The 23717-nt window shown below is 38.1% G+C and overlaps 1 protein-coding gene across 15 annotated transcripts in view; it reads right to left on the reverse strand.

Moving 5' to 3' along the window:
• Positions 1-23717, reverse strand: part of plekha7a (pleckstrin homology domain containing, family A member 7a) — a 79684-nt gene that overhangs the window by 50401 nt on the left and 5566 nt on the right. The window contains exons 1-2 of one of the 15 annotated variants that reach the window (XM_073853556.1): positions 13557-13574; positions 3504-3920 (exon numbers count right to left, since the gene is read on the reverse strand). The exons of 11 other annotated variants lie outside the window; for them this stretch is intronic. In XM_073853556.1, coding sequence (XP_073709657.1) covers positions 3504-3514 — 11 coding nt within the window. In that variant the 5' untranslated portion in view covers positions 3515-3920; positions 13557-13574. Of the gene's footprint in view, positions 1-3503; positions 3921-13556; positions 14153-20391; positions 20825-23717 lie in introns of those variants that run through there. 3 more of the 15 variants (XM_073853550.1, XM_073853555.1, XM_073853549.1) reach the window with 3 other exon arrangements.

Genomic DNA, 23717 nt, shown 5'->3' on the forward strand with positions numbered 1-23717 from the left:
GGATTATTAGGAACACCTGTTCAATTTCTCATTGATGCAATTATCTAATTAACCAATCACATGGCAGTTGCTTCAATGCATATAGGGGTGTGGTCCTGGTCAAGACAATCTCCTGAACTCCAAACTAAATGTCTGAATGGGAAATAAAGGTGATTTAAGCAATTTTAAGCGTAGCAGATGGGCCGGAGTGAGTAGTTCACAATCTGCTCAGTTACTGGGATTTTCACGCACAACCATTTCTAGGGTTTACAAAGAATGGTTTGAAAAGGGAAAAACATCCAGTCTGCGGCAGTCCTGTGGGCAAAAATGCCTTGTTGAGGTCAGAGGAGAATGAGCCAACTGATTCAAGCTGATAGAAGAGCAACTTTGACTGAAATAACCACTCGTTACAACCGAGGTATGCAGCAAAGCATTTGTGAAGCCACAACACGCACAACCTTAAGGCGGATGGGCTACAATAGCAGAAGACCCAACCGGGTACCACTCATCTCCACTACAAATAGGAAAAAGATGCTACAATTTGCACAAGCTCACCAAAATTGGACAGTTGAAGACTGAAAAAATGTTCCCTGGTCTAATGAGTCTCGATTTCTGTTGAAACATTCAGAGTAGAGTCAGAATTTGGCATGCCATTAACCGAATGAGAACATGGATCCATCATGCCTTGTTACCACTGTGCAGGCTGGTGGTGGTGGTGTAATGGTGTGGGGGATGTTTTCTTGGCACACTTTAGGCCCCTTAGTGCCAATTGGGCATCATTTAAATGCCACGGCCATTCCTGAGCATTGTTTCTGACCATGTCCATCCCTTTATGACCACCATGTACCCATCATCTGATGGCTACTTCCAGCATAATAATGCACCATGTTACAAAGCTTGAATCATTTCAAATTGGTTTCTTGAACATCACAATGAGTTAACTGTACTAAAATGGCCCCCACAGTCACCAGATCTCAACCCAATAGAGCATTATTGGGATGTGGTGGAACGGGAGCTTCATGCACTAGATGTGCATCCCACAAATCTCCATCAACTGCAAGATGCTTTCCTATCAATATGGCCCAACATTTCTAAAGAATGCTTTCAGCACCTTGTTGAAACAATGCCACGTAGAATTAAGGCAGTTCTGAAGGCGAAAGGGGGTCAAACACGGTATTAGTATGGTTTTTCTAATAATCCTTAAGCCCGGGATACACTGCACAATTTTTGGCTGTCCCAGACGAAAGATTGCCATTGTGAAACAATATATTATTTTAGTCTGAAGGGTTTTAGCACAATAACGATAGCAAAAAATAGAAGAATTAGGGTTTAAATGCCTTTTCAATTAACTTTCTATCCTGCAGATATGCATAACATCTGTGTTACTGTTGTGATTCACAAGCCTTCATTACCTCAGAAAACCATAAAAAATAAGGCAATTCAAAAGCTCAGACGTCTGGGGAAAACAGATTAACCAACAAGTCATCTCACTGAACTGAGCAACTTTGTCAGAACATTCAGGAGCTGAATATTGCATCTTTTGAGAAATCCTGTAATCTGAATAGAGGCTTAACAGACACATAGCATCTTTTCCAAGCTGTTCTGCATATTTGCAAAGGTTTTAATCATTAAAAGCTTGTTATACTGTACAGCAGATCTGTTTCTTTTTCTGAACATCCACAAAACAGATTGTTACCATTACCTTGTGCAAATATACATAATCTGCAATGTACTCCAGTACAAGTGTGAATATATTTGGCTTTGGGTGTAAGCAGAAACGATGAAGGAAAGCCTTGTCACATTTTTGGGTGGGAATATCCCTTTCTGCCTCTCACTGTAATCATTATCAAATTTCTACAAGTCTGACAGGTCATGGGAGCATTGAACTGTGAGAGAAGAGCGGTTGAGTGTAAACAGAACCGCTTTCATACTACTCAAATCACATGCAAAGCAACTTACAAATGCTGTACTAATGTTGTCCAACCGGATAAACCGCACAGACATGTTTCACCACAGTGGACGTTATCAAATAAAATAAAAACATTGGCCAGTCAAAACATGCCACATTTAAATATACGCAAACAAATGAAATTTGAAACGGAGCGCAAAGATTTTCTGTGAATATTAACTTATCAGCAATTTAAATCTATGCCTTCCTTACATACTATAAAGCTATTACTTGGATTCAGTCTAATTGTTGCCATTTTATGGTCATCATTCACTTTAACTGCATGGAAAAGCAGTGTAAAAATTATTTTGTTGTAGACATGTGTTCTACAATTAAAAAAAAATTATATGAGTTTAAAATAAAACTAGGATGAGAAAATATTGACCAAATTCAAATTTTTGGATGAATTGTAACTTTAATGTTGCTTATAAGATAGAGTCTAGTAATACTAGTAGTCCAAAAACAACAGGTGTATAGTGAGTGTGACTACATCAGTATATGTGGTTTCTATTTGTTCCTGTATTATTAAAGGGGCACTTTTTTGAAAATATGCTCATTTTCCAGTTCCCCTAAAATTAAACATTTGATTTTTACTGTTTTGGAATCTATTCAGCTGATCTCCGGGTCTGACGCTATCACTTTTAGCATAGCTTAGCACAATCCATTGAATCTGATTAGACTATTAGCATCGCGCTAAAAAATAACCAAAGAGTTTGGAAATTTTTCCTATTTAAAACTTGACTCTTCTCTAGTTACATCGTGTACTAAGACCGACAGAAAATTAAAAGTTGCGATTTTCTAGGCGATATGGCTAGGAACTATACACTCATTCAAGCGTAATAATCAAGGACTTTCCTGCCGTTACAGCAGGCGTAGTGATATTAAGCAGTGCCTGAAAATAGTCCCCTCCTATTGAAAGTAACCAAGGGGACTATTTTCGGACAGTGCATCATATCACTATGCTATTTTTTAACGCAATGCTTATGATCTAATCAGATTCAATGGATTATGCTAAGCTATGCTAGCATAATCCTGGAGATCGGCTGAATGGATTCCAAAACATAAAAAATCAAATGTTTAACTCTAGGGGAGCTGGAAATGAACATATTTTCAAAAAAGTGGAGTGTCCCTTGAAATTAAAATCACTGCTAACAATGTGAGATTAAATAACATTTTCAATGTACCTTTCAAAACCATCAAGCATGAATTATGTAAAACTAAACCATCCTAATGTTCGTTTTTATAATACTTTAGATGCCACAAATTGCATTTAAATTATCCATCACAGTAACATCTGTGACATTTCATCACATTTGCATTCAATCATTAAGCAGACTCTTTTATCCGTGACTTAAAAATGAAGAAAACATTCTGGAATATGACATTGTGCACCTGTTTGATTTTCCAGAGTTTACAGAAAAACAGAATCATCAAAGTCTTTATGTGTGTATTCCAATAACAAGCAAAACCAAGTTTAAAACCAATTAACATTTATCTCAGCCAAGCAGTTGCTAGTTGTGACTACACAATTGTTAAAAACCCAATAAGTAGAAGGCATGAACTGAGCAAAACATACCACATCCACATCAAGTTCTTTTGCTGTGTCTTTTCACATTCCTCAGGGCTTTATTGATGCTGCCAGTTGCAAAAACTGATATATGGTGTCTGAAGGAAAAGCAGAGGCGGAAGTCCATCGAGGCCAAACGTGGATCTTGGCTTAAAATAGCCTCCAGCTGCCTGATAGCCGGCAACGTGTCTTTTCCTCTCTGTTAGAGATGTTGTTTTGTCATAGAGAAGGACATGACATGGCTCGGTGTGCCTCTGTCATGGTGCACAGGAGGTAAAAGAAGCAGGAAACAGGTAATATGGCTCTTTGATCCAAACCTTCCATCTGACCATTTGTTCTGTCCATTGTTCGCTCTTCATTCAATATGATGCTTGTACAGTATGAGTCACCACACTTATGCCTACACACTGTACAGAAGCACACACACTGGCAGGCAAAGGAAAGGAAAGACAGGTATGTTAACCTAAAGAGGTAATGTAACTTTACAATAAGATGGGATTTGTTAAAGTTTGTGTAAAGTCATTATACTTGTTAGAAATGCATTGCTAAAACAAATTACAAAGACTGTGAACTTTGTAGTACTGAATTGTGAAGTTAGACTGTTAAACAGCTTTTCACTATTTTTGAGTTCAGGATTTATTGGGCGTGTCTAAAATCATGGCTTTGATGAGACACTGGAGCCACAGCCCATGGTCCCGTCCCTAACACAACTGGGTCCATTCAGGTTGTAGCAGTAATAAGGTTAACTTTAAGAAGGATCGTCTTATAATATAATATACATACATTATATATATATAACTATATTATCAGTGGTGTATAAAGACCTTACATAATAAACTGTATTGTTTTTATTACATTAGAATAAGCTGTTTGTATCTACATACACTGCAGATCCACTTACATGGAAGTCGCCATCATGTTTTACAGTAGCCCTAAACATACAAACTGCTCTACAGAGCACATTTCATCCCTATGTTGTCTTATGGGGCATATACATCAAACGCGAGTTCAACAATTTGCGCAAGTAGATTACATAAAAAGTCAATGCAAAGACGCGATCAGATGTGTCCTCGCGCGGGGCGATGCGAATGACGCAATATGGGTGGCGTGTTTGCCGCGAAAACATGCGCTATTCGCCTCAAACGCATCTTCACCCAAGTTAAAAATATTGAACTTAAGCAAAAAATTAACATGACACGAAGTTAAATCCACGAGTAATCTAGAGCGAGTAACGCGATGCCCCGCGTTTGGTGTGTACGTAGCATTAGACGATTACATGTTTGTCCTGTGGCAGCTACCATATGCGTTTTGAAATTGGGGGGTGAGCTGTTGGTTGCAATTCGCTATCTCACCACTAGATGCCACTACACCATCTTTAAGAGACTCTCGCAACGTCCTCGCATCATAGTTTGGTGGCTATTTGATTTCATATGCGATTTGACACCATTCACCCACCCAGGTTATATTAATCGTCTTGCATTTCCCCATAATGTCTCTTAAAGGCAGAGTGCACGATTTCTGAAAAACGCTTTTGGAGAAAAGAAGTCATGCCGACAACCAAAACACAGTTTTAGCAGTAAGGTGCGTGTCTACTAAACGACATTGTTGCCTGGGTTGCATATGTGTGGGCCAGGTCTATCATCCGAAAGTCCAGATTCTGTTGGGGTGGGGGCGTTTGTTTAGGTTATGTCAAATGTCAACATTGGCTTTCAGAGATCATGGACCCTGCCTTTAAATGACTGAAATAGAAGCAAACTGGCGAACAGGTATTACAGCAATCCAGTCGGTTACTCAGTTTGTTTCAACGCACATGCGAGCTAACACCACGTCACATGATATTGCTCAGGTCCTACTCACAACATATAAATAAATCCACACAAACTTTAGGAATTTTAAAATAAGGCCTGCACTTAACACAAATTGAAACTCATAGGTCTGGTTGAATGGGGGTTCGGAATTTAATACCTCGTCAGATGACATTTATTACTTTATTAAACTTTTTAATGCCTTTAATTTTGGCTAATTTAATTTACTACCTTTAAGACATTTTACAACCCCACGGACACCCTGGAAAGATGGCAGCTTTTCAGAGAGTGGGCGTGGTTACAGAGCAGATAGCGGACGCGCCCCCTGAGTTTAAGAGAAGAGAATCCTGCATGTTTTTCCTAATTCTGTTTTTATGATAACTTAAACTATTTACCTGGTTTTTTATTATTCATATTTGGCTAATTGGTTAATAACATGTTTTTTTTGTGGTGTGACAAACTAAGAACAAATTTAATATACACAGACCTTACATGAACTTTAACGGTAGTTATTGCATTAGCTAACATGAACTGACAATGAAAAACACGGCATTTATTACTCATGTTAATTTCATCATGCATTAATACATTTTTAAATCAAGTTGTAACTGTTAACTTTACCTAATGCACAATGAACTAACATGAACAATTGCCATTAACTACCAAAATTAATATATGCTGAAACTGAACTATATTGCTCATTGTTAGTTCATCATGTTAGCTAATGCATTTACTAATATAAACAAATACAACCTTATTGTAAGGTCGTTACTGAATGTTTTTGTGTACTTGGTGACTCACAAAAATAAAAGTTCAGGCTAAGCTGAGAACGAAGGTCATTTTTTAGCATTTGTTGGGAAAATAATGATGTCATAGGTCAAAATGAAAAGACAATCCGCAAGGTATAAATAAGTTGTGTATTTTAATAAGAGAAACACTATTCTTGTTATTTGTATGCAAAATAGCAGGTTGATTACATTACCAGTTCTGTTCATTTACATTTCAGTAAAAGCAAAATTGGACTGGACAGCTAACAAACAAGATCATCAGTTTATAATAATGACAATAATGAAATTATCCAAGCGCTGTGCAGTTGATTTAGACATGTATTGCTCTGATTTTCCATTTTCCAACCATAAAAGATATCTCATTATTACCTAAAAAAAAACAACTCAGTCAGATTTAAGGTATCTGCGCAGGTTTCAGTCCAAAACACGTTATTTAGCCTATACGTGCTTGTAAAATAAGAATTATTCAGCTAATTAAATCAAACCCTTCTGAAGTATTAAACTGAAATGTGTCAGACTCAACACCACAGGTAACAGAAAGCTTTTATAATTAAAAAATAGACGAAAAACAAGTACTATCAGACTGCCTGTTCCTGCCTACAAATCAGAAATGAAATCCCACACAAATCTAACCAGATCCAGTAAATCCCATGGGATTTTTGTGGCATTTAACTCAGAGTCATTTCCACTACAGTCTCCAATAACTAAATAATACTATCATATTGCATTTGCCATGGTATTTTTTACCTTCTGGAACCATGTAAATTATCATGAAAATGCAGAAAAATTGCAAAACATTGTGCCAAAAACAAAAGAAACAAACCACATAAAAACAAAAACATCTAAAAAATGTAGCTTCCCCAACGGATGCCTCAAGTCATTTTCCACCAACGTTTGTGAAGCGCCAGCACATAATATTTCAGAGATAGTTTGTTTGTTTGTATGGGGTTATGGAATCCACTATTAAAAATAAAGGTGCTTCACGATGCCATAGAAGAACCTTTACTGCCTAAATGGTTCTTTAAAGCAGCGGTTCTCAATCTTTTTGGGTGTGAAGACCCCCGTTTATGGTGTATCCCTTCATGCCCCCAACCAAAAAGATTTGCGGACCATTTTAAACAATAAACTGACACAAAGACATTAATTAGTATCATTCAACATACAACAATGTTGGAACGGTCCTCTTTCTTCACACTTGTAAACACTGGGGCATAGTTTTGCATACGTCATCCGTAACCTCGTGACGTGATGACGTATTACGTGAGGTTGCGTTGACGCGTCACAGGACCGGAGGAAGACGAGAAGTTGTGGTTTAAAATTGCAATTTTTTATTTTCTTGCCAAAAATGACAATCGATTCACTAGATAAGACCCTTATGCCTCATTTGAGATCATTTAGAGTCCTTTGAAACTGCAATTTTAAACTGCATTAAAACTGTTAAGTATTGGGGTCCATTAAAGTCCAATAAAATGAAAACAATCCTGGAATGTTTTGCTCAAAAAACATTATTTCTTCTCGACTGAACAAAGAAAGACGTCAACATTTTGAATAACATGGTGGTAAGTAAATTATCTGGATTTTTTTAAGAAAATTGACTAATCCTTTAAGGTGAAAAAGGGTTCTAAAATGTATGAAGAAAATGGTTCTTTAAAGAACCTTTGAATAAATGGTTCTTTGAGGAACCAAACAAGGCTCTTCTATGGCATCGCTGTGAACCTTTATTTTTAAAAGTGTATTTATCAAGATAAAGCAACATTATTCTCAAATATTCAAACTTTGGAATGTTTGCCACCCACCGTGACCACGACATCTGAAATTATTCAAGACACTTACAACAATGTCTCCCCCTCCCCTCATGTTTTCATGCAAATCCACTGCCCTTCTCACAGTAAGAATCACTTGTTTGCTACACAAGTAAACAGAGTCTGTTTATATCATCTGTTGGAAATCACATTTGTAGCTTTGCGATTAAAGTAGGTGTCTAGTATGTGGAAGAAATACAAATATATTGTATAAGCACACGAACCCAAACACTTGGTGCAGATTCACACAACACACATATTTTCACAGAAATGCAAAGCTCACAGTAGTGTTATTTTTAGACCTCTCTCATCCTACAAAGACAGATGATGCTAATTTCATTATTCTGCATAGCTTAATTCACATTAGTGTCAATCTTCAATCATTCAGAAACATTTAAAGAGGAAATGAACTGCTACTAGCCACGATTCATTTTGTATACTGTCATAGATTTGATCATAAAGCTAAGAAAGACAGTAACTATCCTAATCTCCTACTCAAAAAGCAAGATATTCCTCAGGAGCGATGAGAGACTTTCATAAAGGGCTGCTATGAATTAATAAAGGCCTCACAGACCAATGCACACACACGCTGTGTGACAGGCAGGGCATGTAAGCAAAAAGCAGACTGCAGCCCGAGTCCCTCGCTGAATGGCGACATTTAAATGTCAGACGGGCGGTTTAGAGAAAGGCGTGAGAGATTTAGAAAATGATGTCAGATGTTGTTGAAATTAGAGTCACAGACTTTAAGAGTTACAGAGAATTTTAAGATGTCACCTCTGTTGCTCGACACTATAAAACTAAAAAAACATCATCAATTTGGTCCATTTATGGCAAAACGTCCACCTCTTTGGCATGAATGGGTTCAGGGAGCATATACTTAACCACCACTGGAAGATGCCATAACTATGTTTATTAAAGACTATTCAAGGTTAGCCATGTACTTTACATACACTAACAGATATTTTTCTCTTGATAATATAAACACAAGAGGTATAGATACTTTTTGACATACTGTAGTAAATCAAACATACCTCGTGTGGTTCACTCCCAAGCAGCTCTCAAAACAGTAGCTCCACATTTTTTTAAACAGCTGTAATATGTATTGTCCTATCACAGATTTTTTTTCCTGTTTATTGGTTAAATATCCACTCATCATAGAGAGGGAGACAGGAATGAGGAAGCTTGAAGCTTGGACAAAAATCACACATCTGGATCATCTGTCTGATCCTCTCAATCTTCTGACATCACTGGATAAATCAAGTCGTGTCAGTACATAAATTAAAAGCCAGGATTCAGATCTCAGATGAGTGTAGGACTTTTTTTAGCCCTCTTTTGGGGTAGTGAACTGTCAGTGTGGCGTCTCTGGGACCCGTACTGGATCGTGATTGGTTAGTGCCAGCCACGAGTAGCAGATGGGCTTTTTTGTAAATGGCACAGATAATAAAATGCAGTAAGTCTGTCACAGAGCCAAAGGCTTTTATTATGAAAAGCTGCATTTATAATGTTAAACTGCATGTACTGAAGAGATTACCTCTGAGTACAGCTGCCTGATGAAAACCAAAGAGAAATTTCCAACTTCACTTAATTGATTATTGAGTGATTGATTGTCATTGATGATTTTTTTTCACATATCGTGCGAGCTGAGAAACAGATAATATTGATCTATGGGGTCTGGGTTTGTCTGGTTAGGCCCAGCTGGTCCCTACATGACAGCAAGGTCACAGCAATACCAAGTTTATCTATACTAGAAAAAATGCTTAAAGATTACTGGCTGTTAAGAACAGATGCAGGTTTGCTTGGTTTAAGTTGAAATTAACTCTGACCATTAGTTAAGTTTTGGTTTTTGCATGCAAGGGTTTCCCAATCATTATCATCATTAAATTTGTGTAAAAAACTACCAACTGTTAAAACATTGCTTTTCTTTTAGTCATGTCTAATCTTGCTAAGCCATTAAGACATGCTCGACAACTCACGTCCCTACATTTGTGCCTACTCATGAAAAAACATTATGGGGTGGTTTCCCGGACATTGTTTAGATTGATCCAGGACAAGGACCATATGGCGCTTTTCCATTGCATAGTACCCCACGGTGTGGTTTGGGTCAGGTCGAGTCAGCTCCCCTTACTTTGGCTCGGTTAGCTTTTCCATCGAGTTTCGTAACACTTCGGAGTGGGAGGGATTATAGGCGTGTCGTTATATTTGCGCTGCCTACTGCTGTGACATCATACAAGTGAGAGCATTGCTGTACATTCCCATACATTCATTTATTTCTCAGTCTGCCACAAAATCAAAATTGACCACCATAAATAGATGTTTGCACATTGTGTTTATCACTACCTCTGCATCACATGACAGTTTTTGTACAAACACCGGTGGTGTCGTCAGTCAACGCACTCCGCTGAGCCTCAAAGTTGCATACACATATACTGCGCATTGCGAATGTGCTGCAAGTCTGGAAAAAACTGGTATGTGTTCCTGGTCTCAACATGTGGATGCTTTTCATCACTAAAAGGGAGTTTGGGGACATATAGCAGAGCACAGATGACAACATGTTTGTTCGAGACAACCCAAGCTAGCATGAAGGTAAAGCAAATTTTAACATTATAGCGAAGACGCTGGTAGTGACGATTCTCTCAGACTAATCAGTGATCTTTTCGCATAACGTTTGGTACACCAAGGTGGTACTAAAAAAAGTATTGGGTACTACGTACTGCACCTAATGGAAAAGCTCCTAAAAGTAAGCTGACCCGACCCAAACTAAACCAAACCAAAACGTGGGGTACTATGCAATGGAAGCGCCATTAGTTATCTTAGGACATTTAAAGGAACAGTATGTAAGAAATTTTTATCAATTAATCATAAAATGGCCCTTATGTGTCATTAGACATTAAGAAATTATTTTCATTTCAATACTTATATAACTGACAACAGTGGTCCGGCAAGGATATTGTCATTTAAAAAGTGGAGTTGCAGCCCTCAACTGATGTTTATGTTGTCATCTTGTGTATTAGCCACCAGTTGTGTGATTGCAGTACCAGTTTTAGCCACAAGTTTTCTGATTGCAATATCAGTTTTGGCCACAATCCTACATACTGTTCCTTTAAGTAGTTTTTACAAACATACCTTAAAAAACACAATAAAGGTGTGTACAATGGCACTGATATATGATAATATATGTCATTGCAAGATGTTTTTAAATTAAAGGCTCTCTAAGCGAATCTGCGAGACGTTAGTTATTGTTGATGTTTGAAACTGTTTTCAAACAGACGGAGCGTAGCTAACTCCTCCCCCTCCCCCTCCCTTCCGTGCTTTCATGAACGTGCCCAACCCCCACCCCCAAATCCTTTTTGTTGTTTATTGGCTGGAATACTTTGTTTTGTGATGCTAGGTTTGGCCACTTGTTGATATTGCCGTTTGTGAAGCCTGGGCTGTCTACAGAGATCACGTTTTTTTTACAGTTTGATCAGCGGACAGGCAGCAAGCAGATAGTGAGGAGATGTTTCCGGTATGTAACAAAAAATGTTTTATGGTCTAAAACGCTTCAATTCGCTTAGAGCACCTTTAAAGCAGCTCAAACATGCATTTCAGTCTGGGACTAGGATAAGCCATTTCCAGGAAAACCACCCCATGCCAAAATACTGTAAACCCTGACAGTGTAATCAGGGTCTTACTGTGGGTTTACACCAAACGCGAAGCGTGCAATCGCATCGCGTTTCTCGCTTTAGATTACTTGCGGGATTTAACTTCGTGTCATGCAAATTTTTCGCTCGAGTTGAATATTTTCAACTTGGGCGAAGAAGCGTTTGAGGCGAATGGCGCATGTTTTCACGGCAAACGTGACGCCCATATCGCATCATTCACATCGGCCCACGCGAAGACGCATCTGATCGTGTCTTTGCACTGACTTTGTATGTAATCTACTCGCGCAAATCGTTGAACTCGCATCTGGTGTAAACCCACAGTTATGTCTCAGATACTTATCTGCAATAATGACCTGTTAACTATACATTGTCCATCTTACATCGCCACTTAAAAAATGCACTGTATAATAAATAATGCAAACTACAATTGTTCACATCACAGAGGCCTTCCTCCTAAGCTTAGCTGACCCTGACAAAAATCTACTTTAAAGATAATGTGGAAGAGCATTGCATTAGCAGAGCAAAAGGTAAAAGGTAATTGGTTCGATCCCAGGGAACAAACATGATGATAAAATGTATGCCTTGTAATGCACTGTAAGTTGCTTTAGGATAAAAGTGTCTGCCAAATGCGTAAATGATTGAAAATGAATGTTTCTAAGTGTTAAGTTTATTTGTGTTTTCCTGCATGGACCTGCAATACATAACTGTAACCTCAATAGTAGAACATCAGCCTAAACGCTAGCATACAGCATTTGCTAGCATATAGCGCTAACTCAGCAGTCACAATTTTGTTTTTAGCATTGTAACAACACTGCAATTTATTTAATATATAAATTAGGGCATACATCACGACTGTAATGTCACAGTCTGTGTTATGTTGAGATTGGCCTGTTTTACAGGGGTCTTTTGCATGCACAAAGTTTACATAAGAAAGAAGAAACAATAGTGTTTGAGGCTCACGATATGTCAAGTAAATGCAGTTTCTATACAGCACCTTTAAATAAACTTAATGCATGTGTGTTTGTTTAGCCACCATCTGTCACGAAACCAAAGTGATAACATGAAGAAAGGTTTTAAAAGCACCATCTCTTGCTTCATTGTCATTTGACAGTTAAACAGTAATTGTGAAACAGGCCTGCTTGTACATGCATTTGGAAGCTGAGTAAGAACCTAAAAACTAGTTATTTTCTACACCTAAATGTACTGTAATTACATCTAGGTGGGTAAGCAAAATGTAAACACACGGGCAGGTAGAAGCCACAGTTGTGTGTTATTAAGGGAGAAGCTCACAATCATGGGTTCGGTATAATTATCACATTGCAGCAATAAAACAAAATAGGTTGCACTAAAGCAACCCCTGCTCTCTCCCTCGAAGCACACTGAAATAAAAATGAACTTGTGGCAAAGACTAGCCTTTGAATCATTACAAATCTGAGCCAAAAGCATGCACGAGTATATAAATAGCCTAGTAATACAATAACAATCTGTTAAAAGACTTCTAAAGAAGAGTCAACGTATTAGCAAAAGCATTTGGCTCTAAGATTGGAATGTTGCTGCTGGTATTCAAAGAATACAAAACCTTCAATCCAGACGACTTTGAAATATGGGAGTTACACTGGAAGGTTGTAATGTATTATACACAGAGAGCAAAATGGGGTCAAAAATGTAGTAGTATTTATGACACCTATTTGGTGACATGTGTTAAGTTCCAGCGAACTCACTCATCTTGCCAGTTCAACAGGACCTGTTGGATTTCCACGCTGTCACAACACCCATCCTGTGGTTAATTCGCTCACGTCGCAAAATAATCCCTGTCACAGATGCACGTGGTCTAGTATTATACAACAAAACCCATGCCAAACTGTTTCAGTGTCAATGGCCAAACAGAACCCCCTGCCAGTAATCTGTGAACATTCAGTATTACAGGAAGATGAATTGCGAACATTAACATAATTAAAAAAACAGCATATTAATACTTTATCGTCCCCAAAACGCTCTAGCATGGTTTTATAACAGACCCACCCACCTGTAGGGTACATGATAAAAGGGGTGAGCAGGCTGAGACTGGTAGTAGTTTGAGTACCCAGATTGACTCCACATGGTTTCCTGTTTTATCCAGACAGCTCCAGGTAATGAACTTACAATTAAACAACTGGATGACTGACACTTAATGAAAGTCCCGTTCTGTTGCTTTCATTTTCTCAAAGAGACGAGGTAGTAACAAGTACTTGGAACGAAGCGAGGAGAAGAATCGCGCCTGAGACTAATGCAATAGTTCCTGTTTGCTAAATCTCGTCCATCACTCAGCACATAGTAAAGCAGTAGAGAGGTTTCAAGGCTTCGTGTCCATCAAACCGCAAAACAGGTACGACAGGACGGCTCGGACAACATGGTGATTTTAAGGTTGTCTGTATGAGTCTTCTATCTGCGATGCTCCTGTTTTCCCACCGGCTCACACAGTAACCAGCCTGCGCACATACACACCAGTCCTCTGCTGTGACGTATTACTGCATACACTTGCAGAGAGGAAGGGAGGGGTGGGGAGACTGAACCTGATTTTCTAAATCTCTGCATGCCTCTCTCACAGGCAGGATGTGCTGTGTTGATGGGTAAGGAAACAGACTGGGCACAGGATGGAAAATGTATATTGTGCGAGAGAGAGCGAGAGCGAGAGAGAGAGAGAGAGAGAGAGAGAGAAGAGAAAAGAAAGAATTTCAATAACTATTTAATAAAGGCTATAGGTGCTTGTGTATCTTCTCAGGAAAATCATAATCATCCCAATCCTAAAGGAAAGTCGCAAGCAGTTATGCTGGTTAAAATAATCTGTTTAGTCGTTCTTGTGGCTCAACTGGTACAGTATTGTGTTAGCAGCTCAAAAGATTGTTGGTTCAAATTCCAGGGAACACGAATACTGATTCACTGTGAGTCACTTCGGATAAAAGCATCTGAGAAATGCATAAATATAAATAAATGTTTGATGCAAACACTGATGTGTCTCTCAATGCTTATAATATCCCACAATTCTGTGTGTGTGTGTGTGTTTCGGCATTCGAGCAATTAATAAAAATGTTGTAAATCATAAGAAATTTGCATTGTTACTTATGGTCCTAATTTGACAGGACAATATGTGCCTGTTTAAAACCAGGATGTTTACAGGAGGTCCATGCAGAAACACTGTTTGTTAAACCATTAACTGAAGGAAATACTATACGGCAGCTTCCTTTGTTCAGAAGACACTGAATTAGTCTAGTAACAACATTAGAGAAGCATAAACATAGCAAGGCTCTTTATTATTATGTAATGTAATTTTGTTAATTCTGCCAGAAATCCTGAAGCATAGCTAACACATAACTTTGTAATGCTGCGTTCACACCAGCCGCGGTATAGGCGTCAAGCGCGAGTGATTTCAATGTTAAGTCAATGTGAAGACAATGTGTCTGGAGATCTCGCGGCGCAAATAAGGCGTTTAGCGCTGTGCGGTAGATGCGATGCCGCCTCATTCGCACGTCTAGTTCGAATTGAGCGTTGCAACTTCGGCAGAAAAAAGCACCGCGTTAACCAATCAGGAGCTTGCTCTAGTAGTGACGTGATTATGCAGAAGCCCCTACCATAACGCAAATTTTCGCATGAATGTCTCGCTGACTAGAATTTCACCCGTGACTTTCACGCGCAAATGAAGCGAGTAAACTCAAAATGTTCAAGCGGCAAACTAGACGCGGTAGAGGCGAATTTGATGCCTCAAACGCGGCTGGTGTGAACCCACGGTAATCGTCCTAAAACAAAGCCAACGTCAAAGGCCTTCACTAAAGCCTGGCAGTCAAGCTGTTTTTTAAAGAACACCTATTAGATTGCTAAAATCAACGTTAATGTATTTGGTATAGTACAATGTGTTTGCATGGTTTATGGTTCAGAAAACACATTATTTTCCACATACCGTACATTACTGTTGCTCCATTAATCCCTGCCTTACTGAAACGCATTGATTTTGTACAAAGCTCATCATCCTAAAAAAGTCCTCCAATTAACCAGACATTGTGATTTTGCATATACTAACACACAATTACACAACATAGGAAATGTAAAATCGTGAATCGGATAATTGGTGCTCTTTAAGATTTTACATTTAGAAAAAGAAAAGCATTCATCGATCAAAGACTGTTTCACTGCATCAGCGAACAACATACTATACGAGAGGCATTATAGATTTCTTTCAGTCATTTTAAATGTCCATGCTGGCATTATGAAAAGCTTTTATTTTAGTCTACTCTGGGGTTGAATTTATGTAAAAAAATGCTACGGCTACAGTTACTCACAATGTAGAGATTAAAACATGATGAATACTGCAAAAGGGTATTGCAGTCTGTCCCAGATACGCTTGAAATGTTTTCGGTCAGCACAAAGAAGCATTAACATAATGGTAATCATTTCTGTGTCTTTTATGGCCAAGTCATGGCCAAAGATTTCAGCTTAAAGGGATAGTTCACCTAAAAATGAAAAGTCTGGCATCATTTACGCGTTTTACGTTTTAAGTTGTTCCAAACCTGAATAAATTACTACTCTAATGAACAATGAAAAATGTAAGCAAAACTAATCAGGGGCACCATTCACTTCCACAGTGTTTTTTCCCTACTATGAAGCTCAATGGTGCCCCAGATCTTCCTTATTACACCCATTCTTCGTCTTTGTGTTCAGCAAAACAAATTTATACTTGAGTTAATGACAGTATTACATTTTTTTTGTAAAACATATTCCTTTAAATGGTTAAATCACCATCTCTGGAACACAAATTAAGATATTTTGCAGAATGTCTACCTTGCTCCTCTCTATAATGTTGACAGGCTGTCAATATAAACAGAAGTGAATTTGATTTCAATTTAAATCACACCAGTTTTTGACAAATGAGCAGTGACAAGACCTGCTGCATGTTTAACAATCTTTCCTCGTAGGTAGATTGACTCACCTCAATCAAATTTAGTCAATAGCCAAGTTATTACTTTAAGCTAAATGCTCACTGCATAATGCAATTTTAGCACATTAAATGCCTGCTTACACTGAATTGGAAAGTTTAAGTGAAAAGGTTACCGAAATGTTTAGTAAATGTGTCTATATCACAGCTATTATGAAAGCAGTGCACAGGTAAACCAAAGATGCAGCCCTGTGCATGCAGCCCTGCTTGAATTTGAATTGTGTGGTCTTGGCAATGTTATCAGCTGAAGTGTGTGATTAGTGACGTGAATGCAGCTTATCTGCAGCACACACACGCTCAAAGTCAGAGGGAAATCTCTCCTGATGTGTAAGGATTTGGCCTATAAATGTTACCACCTGCTTTCTTCTCTGGGTTTTAGGACAGAAAGCCACAGAACAACAGTGACCTTGTATTCACTATACTGGTAACAAGGCTTGCAAGAGATTATTACTTAAACACAGCTATAACAAGAAATCAAATGTAAAAGTTCTAATGTATTATTTATCACTGCCTCTGTTTGGAGAGAGTATCTACGATCCAGATATACAGTCGTACCTTGTTTCACATCTCAGCAGGTTCACAGATTTTACTATTTGTATACATCCCAATATAATATACAGCTTGCAGGTCTCAGCCACACTATTGCAAAATAATAACTTCCATAAATAATACAAGAGCTATAATGCAATTCAAGCTCTGCTGACAGAGCAGGGAAAGCTCTTACAATTGCTACTAATATACTGATGTTGAATAACCAATATATGTATAATTAATGACTCGTTTAAGCCAGATTTATTGCCCGATTATAATTAAACGCTAATGTACAGAGGCCATTAAATGACGGTGTATTTCTAAAAATTTGCAAAGTAAACTTTTTGAATAAAAATGCTTTGTCTCTTTTGGAAAATACAGATGACTCATCTTGCACTTATGGGAATACACCATCATTTTTCTTCAATTAAATTCCCTTTGGAATGACAGTGGCCTCATCCCAAAACCTTTAACATGTTAAAACTGTGCTTCGCTTGACTGCATGGCACATCTGGATACAGTATATGTGACCCTGTCTTTGAAATCCAGACTAAATTCTCATAATCCAATCAAAATGTCCTTTCAATCACTGATTTTACATCTATTTCAATCTTTGACATGACCTTACTCAGTCAATATTAAATATATCAAGGTTATATTTTCACAGAATGTTCTTTACATTACGTACAATGACTGTATGTAGAAAACCTTAAATCACAATTTAGTGATTTAAAGCAACACTATGTAGTTTTTTACCTTTAAATAATGTCTCTAAAATTATTTTAGTGACAGAACAACTTTTAACTGGACAAACTGTACTGTTGCTGCAACCTGAGCAGCCTCCTAGCTGCTACAAGCACACTCTGAAAGTGGCGGTGGAGGGTAGGAAACACAGCCCCGCCCCTCCCCCTTCCTGCAGAAGAATGTCTGATACCAGGCACTGTTGCGCTTTTCAACCACATGGGGAAGCTGTAAGTAATTTTTACATGGAAACTACATAGTGTTGCTTTAAGTGGTTTTCACAGTCTGGGGGCTCTACCTTACACCCGGCGCAACGCGCGACACAAGTGTCTTTTGCAAATTTCAACCTGGGGCAATGATCATTTACACATTTAGTGCCACGAAGTTTAAATAGCAAATGCATTTGCGCCTAATTTTGCGCCCATGGGCATTCTGGTCTGAAAAGGAGGTGTGTTCAGGCGCATTGTTGGCGTGTTGCTATTTTGAGGCAACTAAAATAAACTACGCCATTGACCAACTATAACCTGGTCTAAAGTCAATGTCACAATATTGTTTTTGTTATTTAAAGAGCGTGTTAGTAATATGCGCCTATAAACGGGACTACAACGCGGGTTTGCTTATCACACACATTGATGCGCAGCAGCACAAAAACACTTTTAAATATGAAAGATTAAAGGATTGAAATGTAAAATATTATTATTGGGTCTCTAAATGACGACCGATTATGAGACGTTAAAAGGCGTAAAGAGCTGCTTCACCTGTAGCCTGGAAATAAATGCTTTGCTTTAAACAAATGCATCTATTTTGAAATGTTTTTTAAAAGCTAGATTTATTGTATATGATGACTCTGTACCTGTAAATATGATGAGATGAGAAACATTTTAAGTAATGCTTTTTAGAAAACCCATGGCGCTGTCCGAGTGCTGAAATGGCTCTTCGCACGTTTGTAAACTCTTTATCTCTTGGTTTTTACAAATAAAGTATTTTTAGAGTACAAACCTTTGCTTGCATATTGTATTGTAAATAATTTTTTGCGATGATTATGTAGGATATCAATACATTTACAGCAATTAAAAGCCTGCTATTTTTACTTCTTTGACTGAAAGAAAACGGCTTTTAAAGGTTTTAATCTAAAAAATAACAATTTCAATAAAAATTAAAACATCAAAAAAATTTTACATTATTCTTAAACTGGTGGTCTTCCTCCGCTTAGTTTTTCAGTTTACAAATTCCGCTTTCTAAATAGGGATTAGGCATGGTGCAACTGGCTTTTAAAGGACATGAGAGCTGAAACTCCCATTGGTTTATTGCACATTACGCCCAAAACACACCCATTATTCATTAGGAGAATAGGAACAACCCTTTTAGGCCGTGTGCTAGGTGTAATGGCGTATAAACTAATTTTCCCGTCGTTAAATTAGCAAAAGTGGAATCGAACATGCCCGTTTAGACCGTGCGCTGTGCGCATTAGACAATGCACTTAGATCGTTAAGATAGGGCCCTAAGTTACTCATGTCTGATTGTTTTGCTCTTTTTCATATGATCAGTTACTGTACTTCTGCTATGATCACAAAATTCTGTAATAAAGCACCACGTTCACTACGCCAGACAAACACCACTGACTTTTGTGAATGATGGAATCATCTACAATAAACCTTTTCTACATTATTCACATCAAAACGAGTCATGTTTACATTGATGACAATGACTCAATTTAAATACACGTGCACTTTATCATCAGCACACAGGTTAAACTGGAATGCAGGTGGTTAGAGGATAAAATGCAAGGTTTTGTGCTAAAAAAGAAATGCTCTTTAGCAATCCACCACTGTATGATGAAAGATTAATCTAACAAAATGAAAGCTTGCTTGAAATAATACTTTCATTTACTTGAATACTTCCATGATTCCATCAGTGTGTATGCGTCTGCAAATGAGTTTTACATAATGACCATGAAAAATGCAAAGTGATAGACACCAAAAGTCTAGACTTTTTAAGCTGAAAGTATTAAACCAGTCAATAGCAATCCCTCATTCAACTTTTCTATTATCTTTAACACACAGTAATAGAGGGGTTAGGTCAAAACTTCAAAGGATCTATTTTAGCTAAATGTGGGTGGATCAAGCTTTTCATTTTGCAGGCTTGGGACGTCACTAGCAAGCATAAATTTTAAAGGTGTTTGTGGGAAAGTGTGCCTATACAGAGTTTGTAAATTTAAAGATTTTCTGCAGAGGGCACCGCACATCTGCTTCCTATTACTTTAACTAAATCATGTTAGGACACACTAGGCGTTTGAGCTGTTGATTAAAGTGACAAAAGTGCAAACAAAACAGAAAGCAGGTCTAGACATGATGAATTTTCCTGAAGTGTAGATTATACACAATTGCAAATGGTATGGTATGGGACATACTGCTATAACTGTAACAGTCAGAGACACATGAACAAATGAGACACTGTATCTTTAAATAATGAGCAGGGTGCCAAGCTGCAGCATAAAATATCCCTTCTAACAGCAGAATAAAGACACATGCATTATGCACAAGAATCCACCTGATAAACCAGCAGATCACACCAATAAGCAACAAAATAAAACCACCAAAAAACATGCCCTGAGTAAAGGTACCTGTCTATCCTGAAGATTGCCCTGTCCGTCCTCGGCCAGGCAAACTTGTGTCTAACCAGAATTGTTTCCTGACCCGAGTCCCGTTCACAAACACAGCAGTTCCCCATTCTGAGAGTCACAGAATTACCGACCTGGTGCCGTATCCTGTCTCACCTCCACACTAACTCTCCCCTTCTAAGCCTGCCAGGGGCAGGATACTCGATCTGATGCCGCACTCAGATGCCAATGCTAATGTTTGCTGTGAGGGCACCGGGGGTTCAGAGAGCCAACGCCTCCAGCATGCCTTTAGCTGGCCGCCTCATCTGCCTCTCAATTTGTCCTTTGTCCCTCCAGCAAATGCTGTCCTGCAGGACCCGCAGTGATATGTATCAGTATGAAATAGTGTGCATGCTGTGAGAGAGACTGCAACAAAGCACTGTCTTGTGATAGGGTAGTTTAGGCACTTCAGGTGTGCCATGTTTGCTGGGCGGTAGAGATGAGATTTTACAGTTTATGCTGGTAACCATGTCCATTTGGCTGATTAAGAAAGGTCTAAATTTCTGACAAATATGATTTGGATATGGATTTAGTTAACTTAAAGGATTAGTCTATTTTCTTTAAAAAATTCCAGATAATTTACTCACCACCATGTCATCCAAAATGTTGATGTCTTTCTTTGTCCAGTCGAGAAGAAATTATGTTTTTTGAGGAAAACATTCCAAGATTTTTCTCATTTTAATGGACTTTAATGGACCCCAACACTTAACAGTTTTAATGCAGTTTAAAATTGCAGTTTTAAAGGACTCTAAACAATCTCAAACGAGGCAAAACGATTGTCATTTTTGGCAAGAAAAATAAAAAATAGGCACTTTTAAACCACAACTTCTCGTCTTCCTCCGGTCCTGTAACGCGCCAGCGCGACCTCCTGTTATACGTCATGACGTCAAGAGGTCACGGATGACGTATCACAACTACGCCCCAGTGTTTACAATATTAGGATATATCAGGTAGACAGTTTATCAGGATATACAGTAGTAGTTTGAGGGTAAAGGATTTAACAAACATCAAATGTTGCAGGTTCACAAGGCCTAAAACTCAGACGTCATAGATGTAATAAAGAAGAAAAAACCTGAAGGCTCTTTTATATAACACACTTTGTCCTTACTGATGTAAACACAACTCAAGTGTAACAGTAAAGGCAGGGTCTGCGATTGTCCTTTGTGGATTTCTCCCACTCAAAGCCTGCAAGGCACATTAATATGTAATGGTGCTGAATAAAGCTCACTGCTATCTTTATCATAAAGAGATTCATTAATGTGAACCACACTGAGCTGCTTGGCTCATGCTGGCCTCTGGGCTGATGGTTTCCAAGCTCTCTTTATGACTGATTTATTTATTTGCTATAAACCCTGGAGTCAAAGCTCACAAACAATTTGGGAAAAAGTTACAAACCAGGCATATGTGGAGAGCATCATGTACTACATACATATGGGATATTATTATCCATTTACATCAAAGTTGTAGAAGTTGGTGACATTTGAGCAGTGATATCCATAACATAATTAAAATGACAGGACACCTTTTGAAATCCATGCTTGAAATGTAATTCCAATGTGTGTAAATCTAAAAAGCCAATTAAACTAGATTAAGAGCAAGTAAATTCAAAAAAGCAATATTCTCCCCCTGCTGTCTGCCAGTTGTAATCATTTTTTGCATAGAGAGATGACCAGACAGAGTGCAGATAATGATCAAAAAATAAAGGAGGCCTTTGTTTTTTTACAAAACATTTCCCACAGATAAACTTTTAAAAAGCATCAGCATAAAACGACACCAACTGGGTCAACCAAGAAAAAAGTATATAATGCAAGTTGAGCAGTTAACTTTGTTAAGGCTCAGAAATAATAATACTGTAAGATAACAATAAACAAATACAGCGAAAAATGCACTGTACACAAGGGGGCCGCATGCTGAAAAAGTTTGGGAACCACTGCACTATGCTTTCTAATACAATCTTTGTAAAGTGTTTAAATTATTGCAACTATATCTTTGACATTTACATTTATGCATTAGGCAGATCCTTTTTTCCAAAGTAACATACAGTGCATTACAAAATATAAATTTTTATCAGTATGCGTGTTTCCTGGTTCAAAACCATGACCTTTTGTGCTGCTAACACTTGTATTAGAAAAATATGTCTTTTCCTCTCTATGCTTCTGTATTTATATTTTTAAACTGTCTATTGTTATACTAAATTCGTTGGATTATAGTGTACATTTCAACTGACCGTCACATTCAGAGGAAGATGCTTTGTGAACTTGAACTGCTTACATTCCCACTTTGAAGCTGCCACTTGCCGATCATCTGATTCTGACTTGAGAGCTTTCAGTTGCTAAGTTACCAATGTTCAATAAAACTGTAAGAGTTTCATCCAAAACACTCATATACATTCCAATAAAGCTTGTCCTTTACAATGACTTTTATGTAAAGAACAAAAATTAAATGAAAAATGTGAGTCAGTCTCACATAATCATAAACATACAGTATAAACACCATCTCTTCAATAGCATAAGTAGCCCCTTCACTGCATTTCTAATTTCCCCCCACTCATTTTAGTTTAACATTCACATGTAATAAATTCAGTCACTGTAACATCCTGGTTTTTGTCCACATCCATAGCAAATTAAAGTCTGAACATCTAGCAAACACACATCAATCAGATTAGTAGAATTGGCAAGCAATTCAGTAAACACCACTGATCAAACTAATTCAATATGTTTTCAAGTCATTTGTGAGTCAGAAAATGCAATATTCTGACAGATCAGAAAGGCAATAATAAAAAGCATTCAACCGCAGACGCCTCTTTCAAAGACACCCTAAGCTATACACAAAATATACGCAGACTGTCAGTCGTTCTCTCTGTGCATTACAGTCACAGCAAATCTCACAATCTTTATTTAAAACTCAAGTGGTGATCTTGAAATGGTCATGTGAAATACCTCATCATGATCACTCACCCGAAAAAGGGACCTGTGTGCTTGCTGTGCAGGTACAGCAGTAAGTTAAGGGTCTTAATAGGGGATGTAAATCCAATGCTGTAGAGCAAGGCAGGTGGTCACAGGTTAAGTGTCAGTCACACAATATCACACTGTAACTAGATCTCTATACACATTTGGGAAACCGGTTCTCCCAAGGAGAAATACAATAATGGATTTATGACAAGGCAGAATACCCATCAGTTGTGCTCCATCAAGCCCTGCCAGCGTTCCTCTATTTTCATGGCCCATCTCTTGGCCACACACTCCTATTAGAGGCTAATTGGTGAGCAGGCGGATCTTTAATCACATCCC

The sequence above is a fragment of the Misgurnus anguillicaudatus genome, chromosome 15, assembly GCF_027580225.2.
Source record: "Misgurnus anguillicaudatus chromosome 15, ASM2758022v2, whole genome shotgun sequence".
Classification (NCBI taxonomy): domain Eukaryota; kingdom Metazoa; phylum Chordata; class Actinopteri; order Cypriniformes; family Cobitidae; genus Misgurnus; species Misgurnus anguillicaudatus.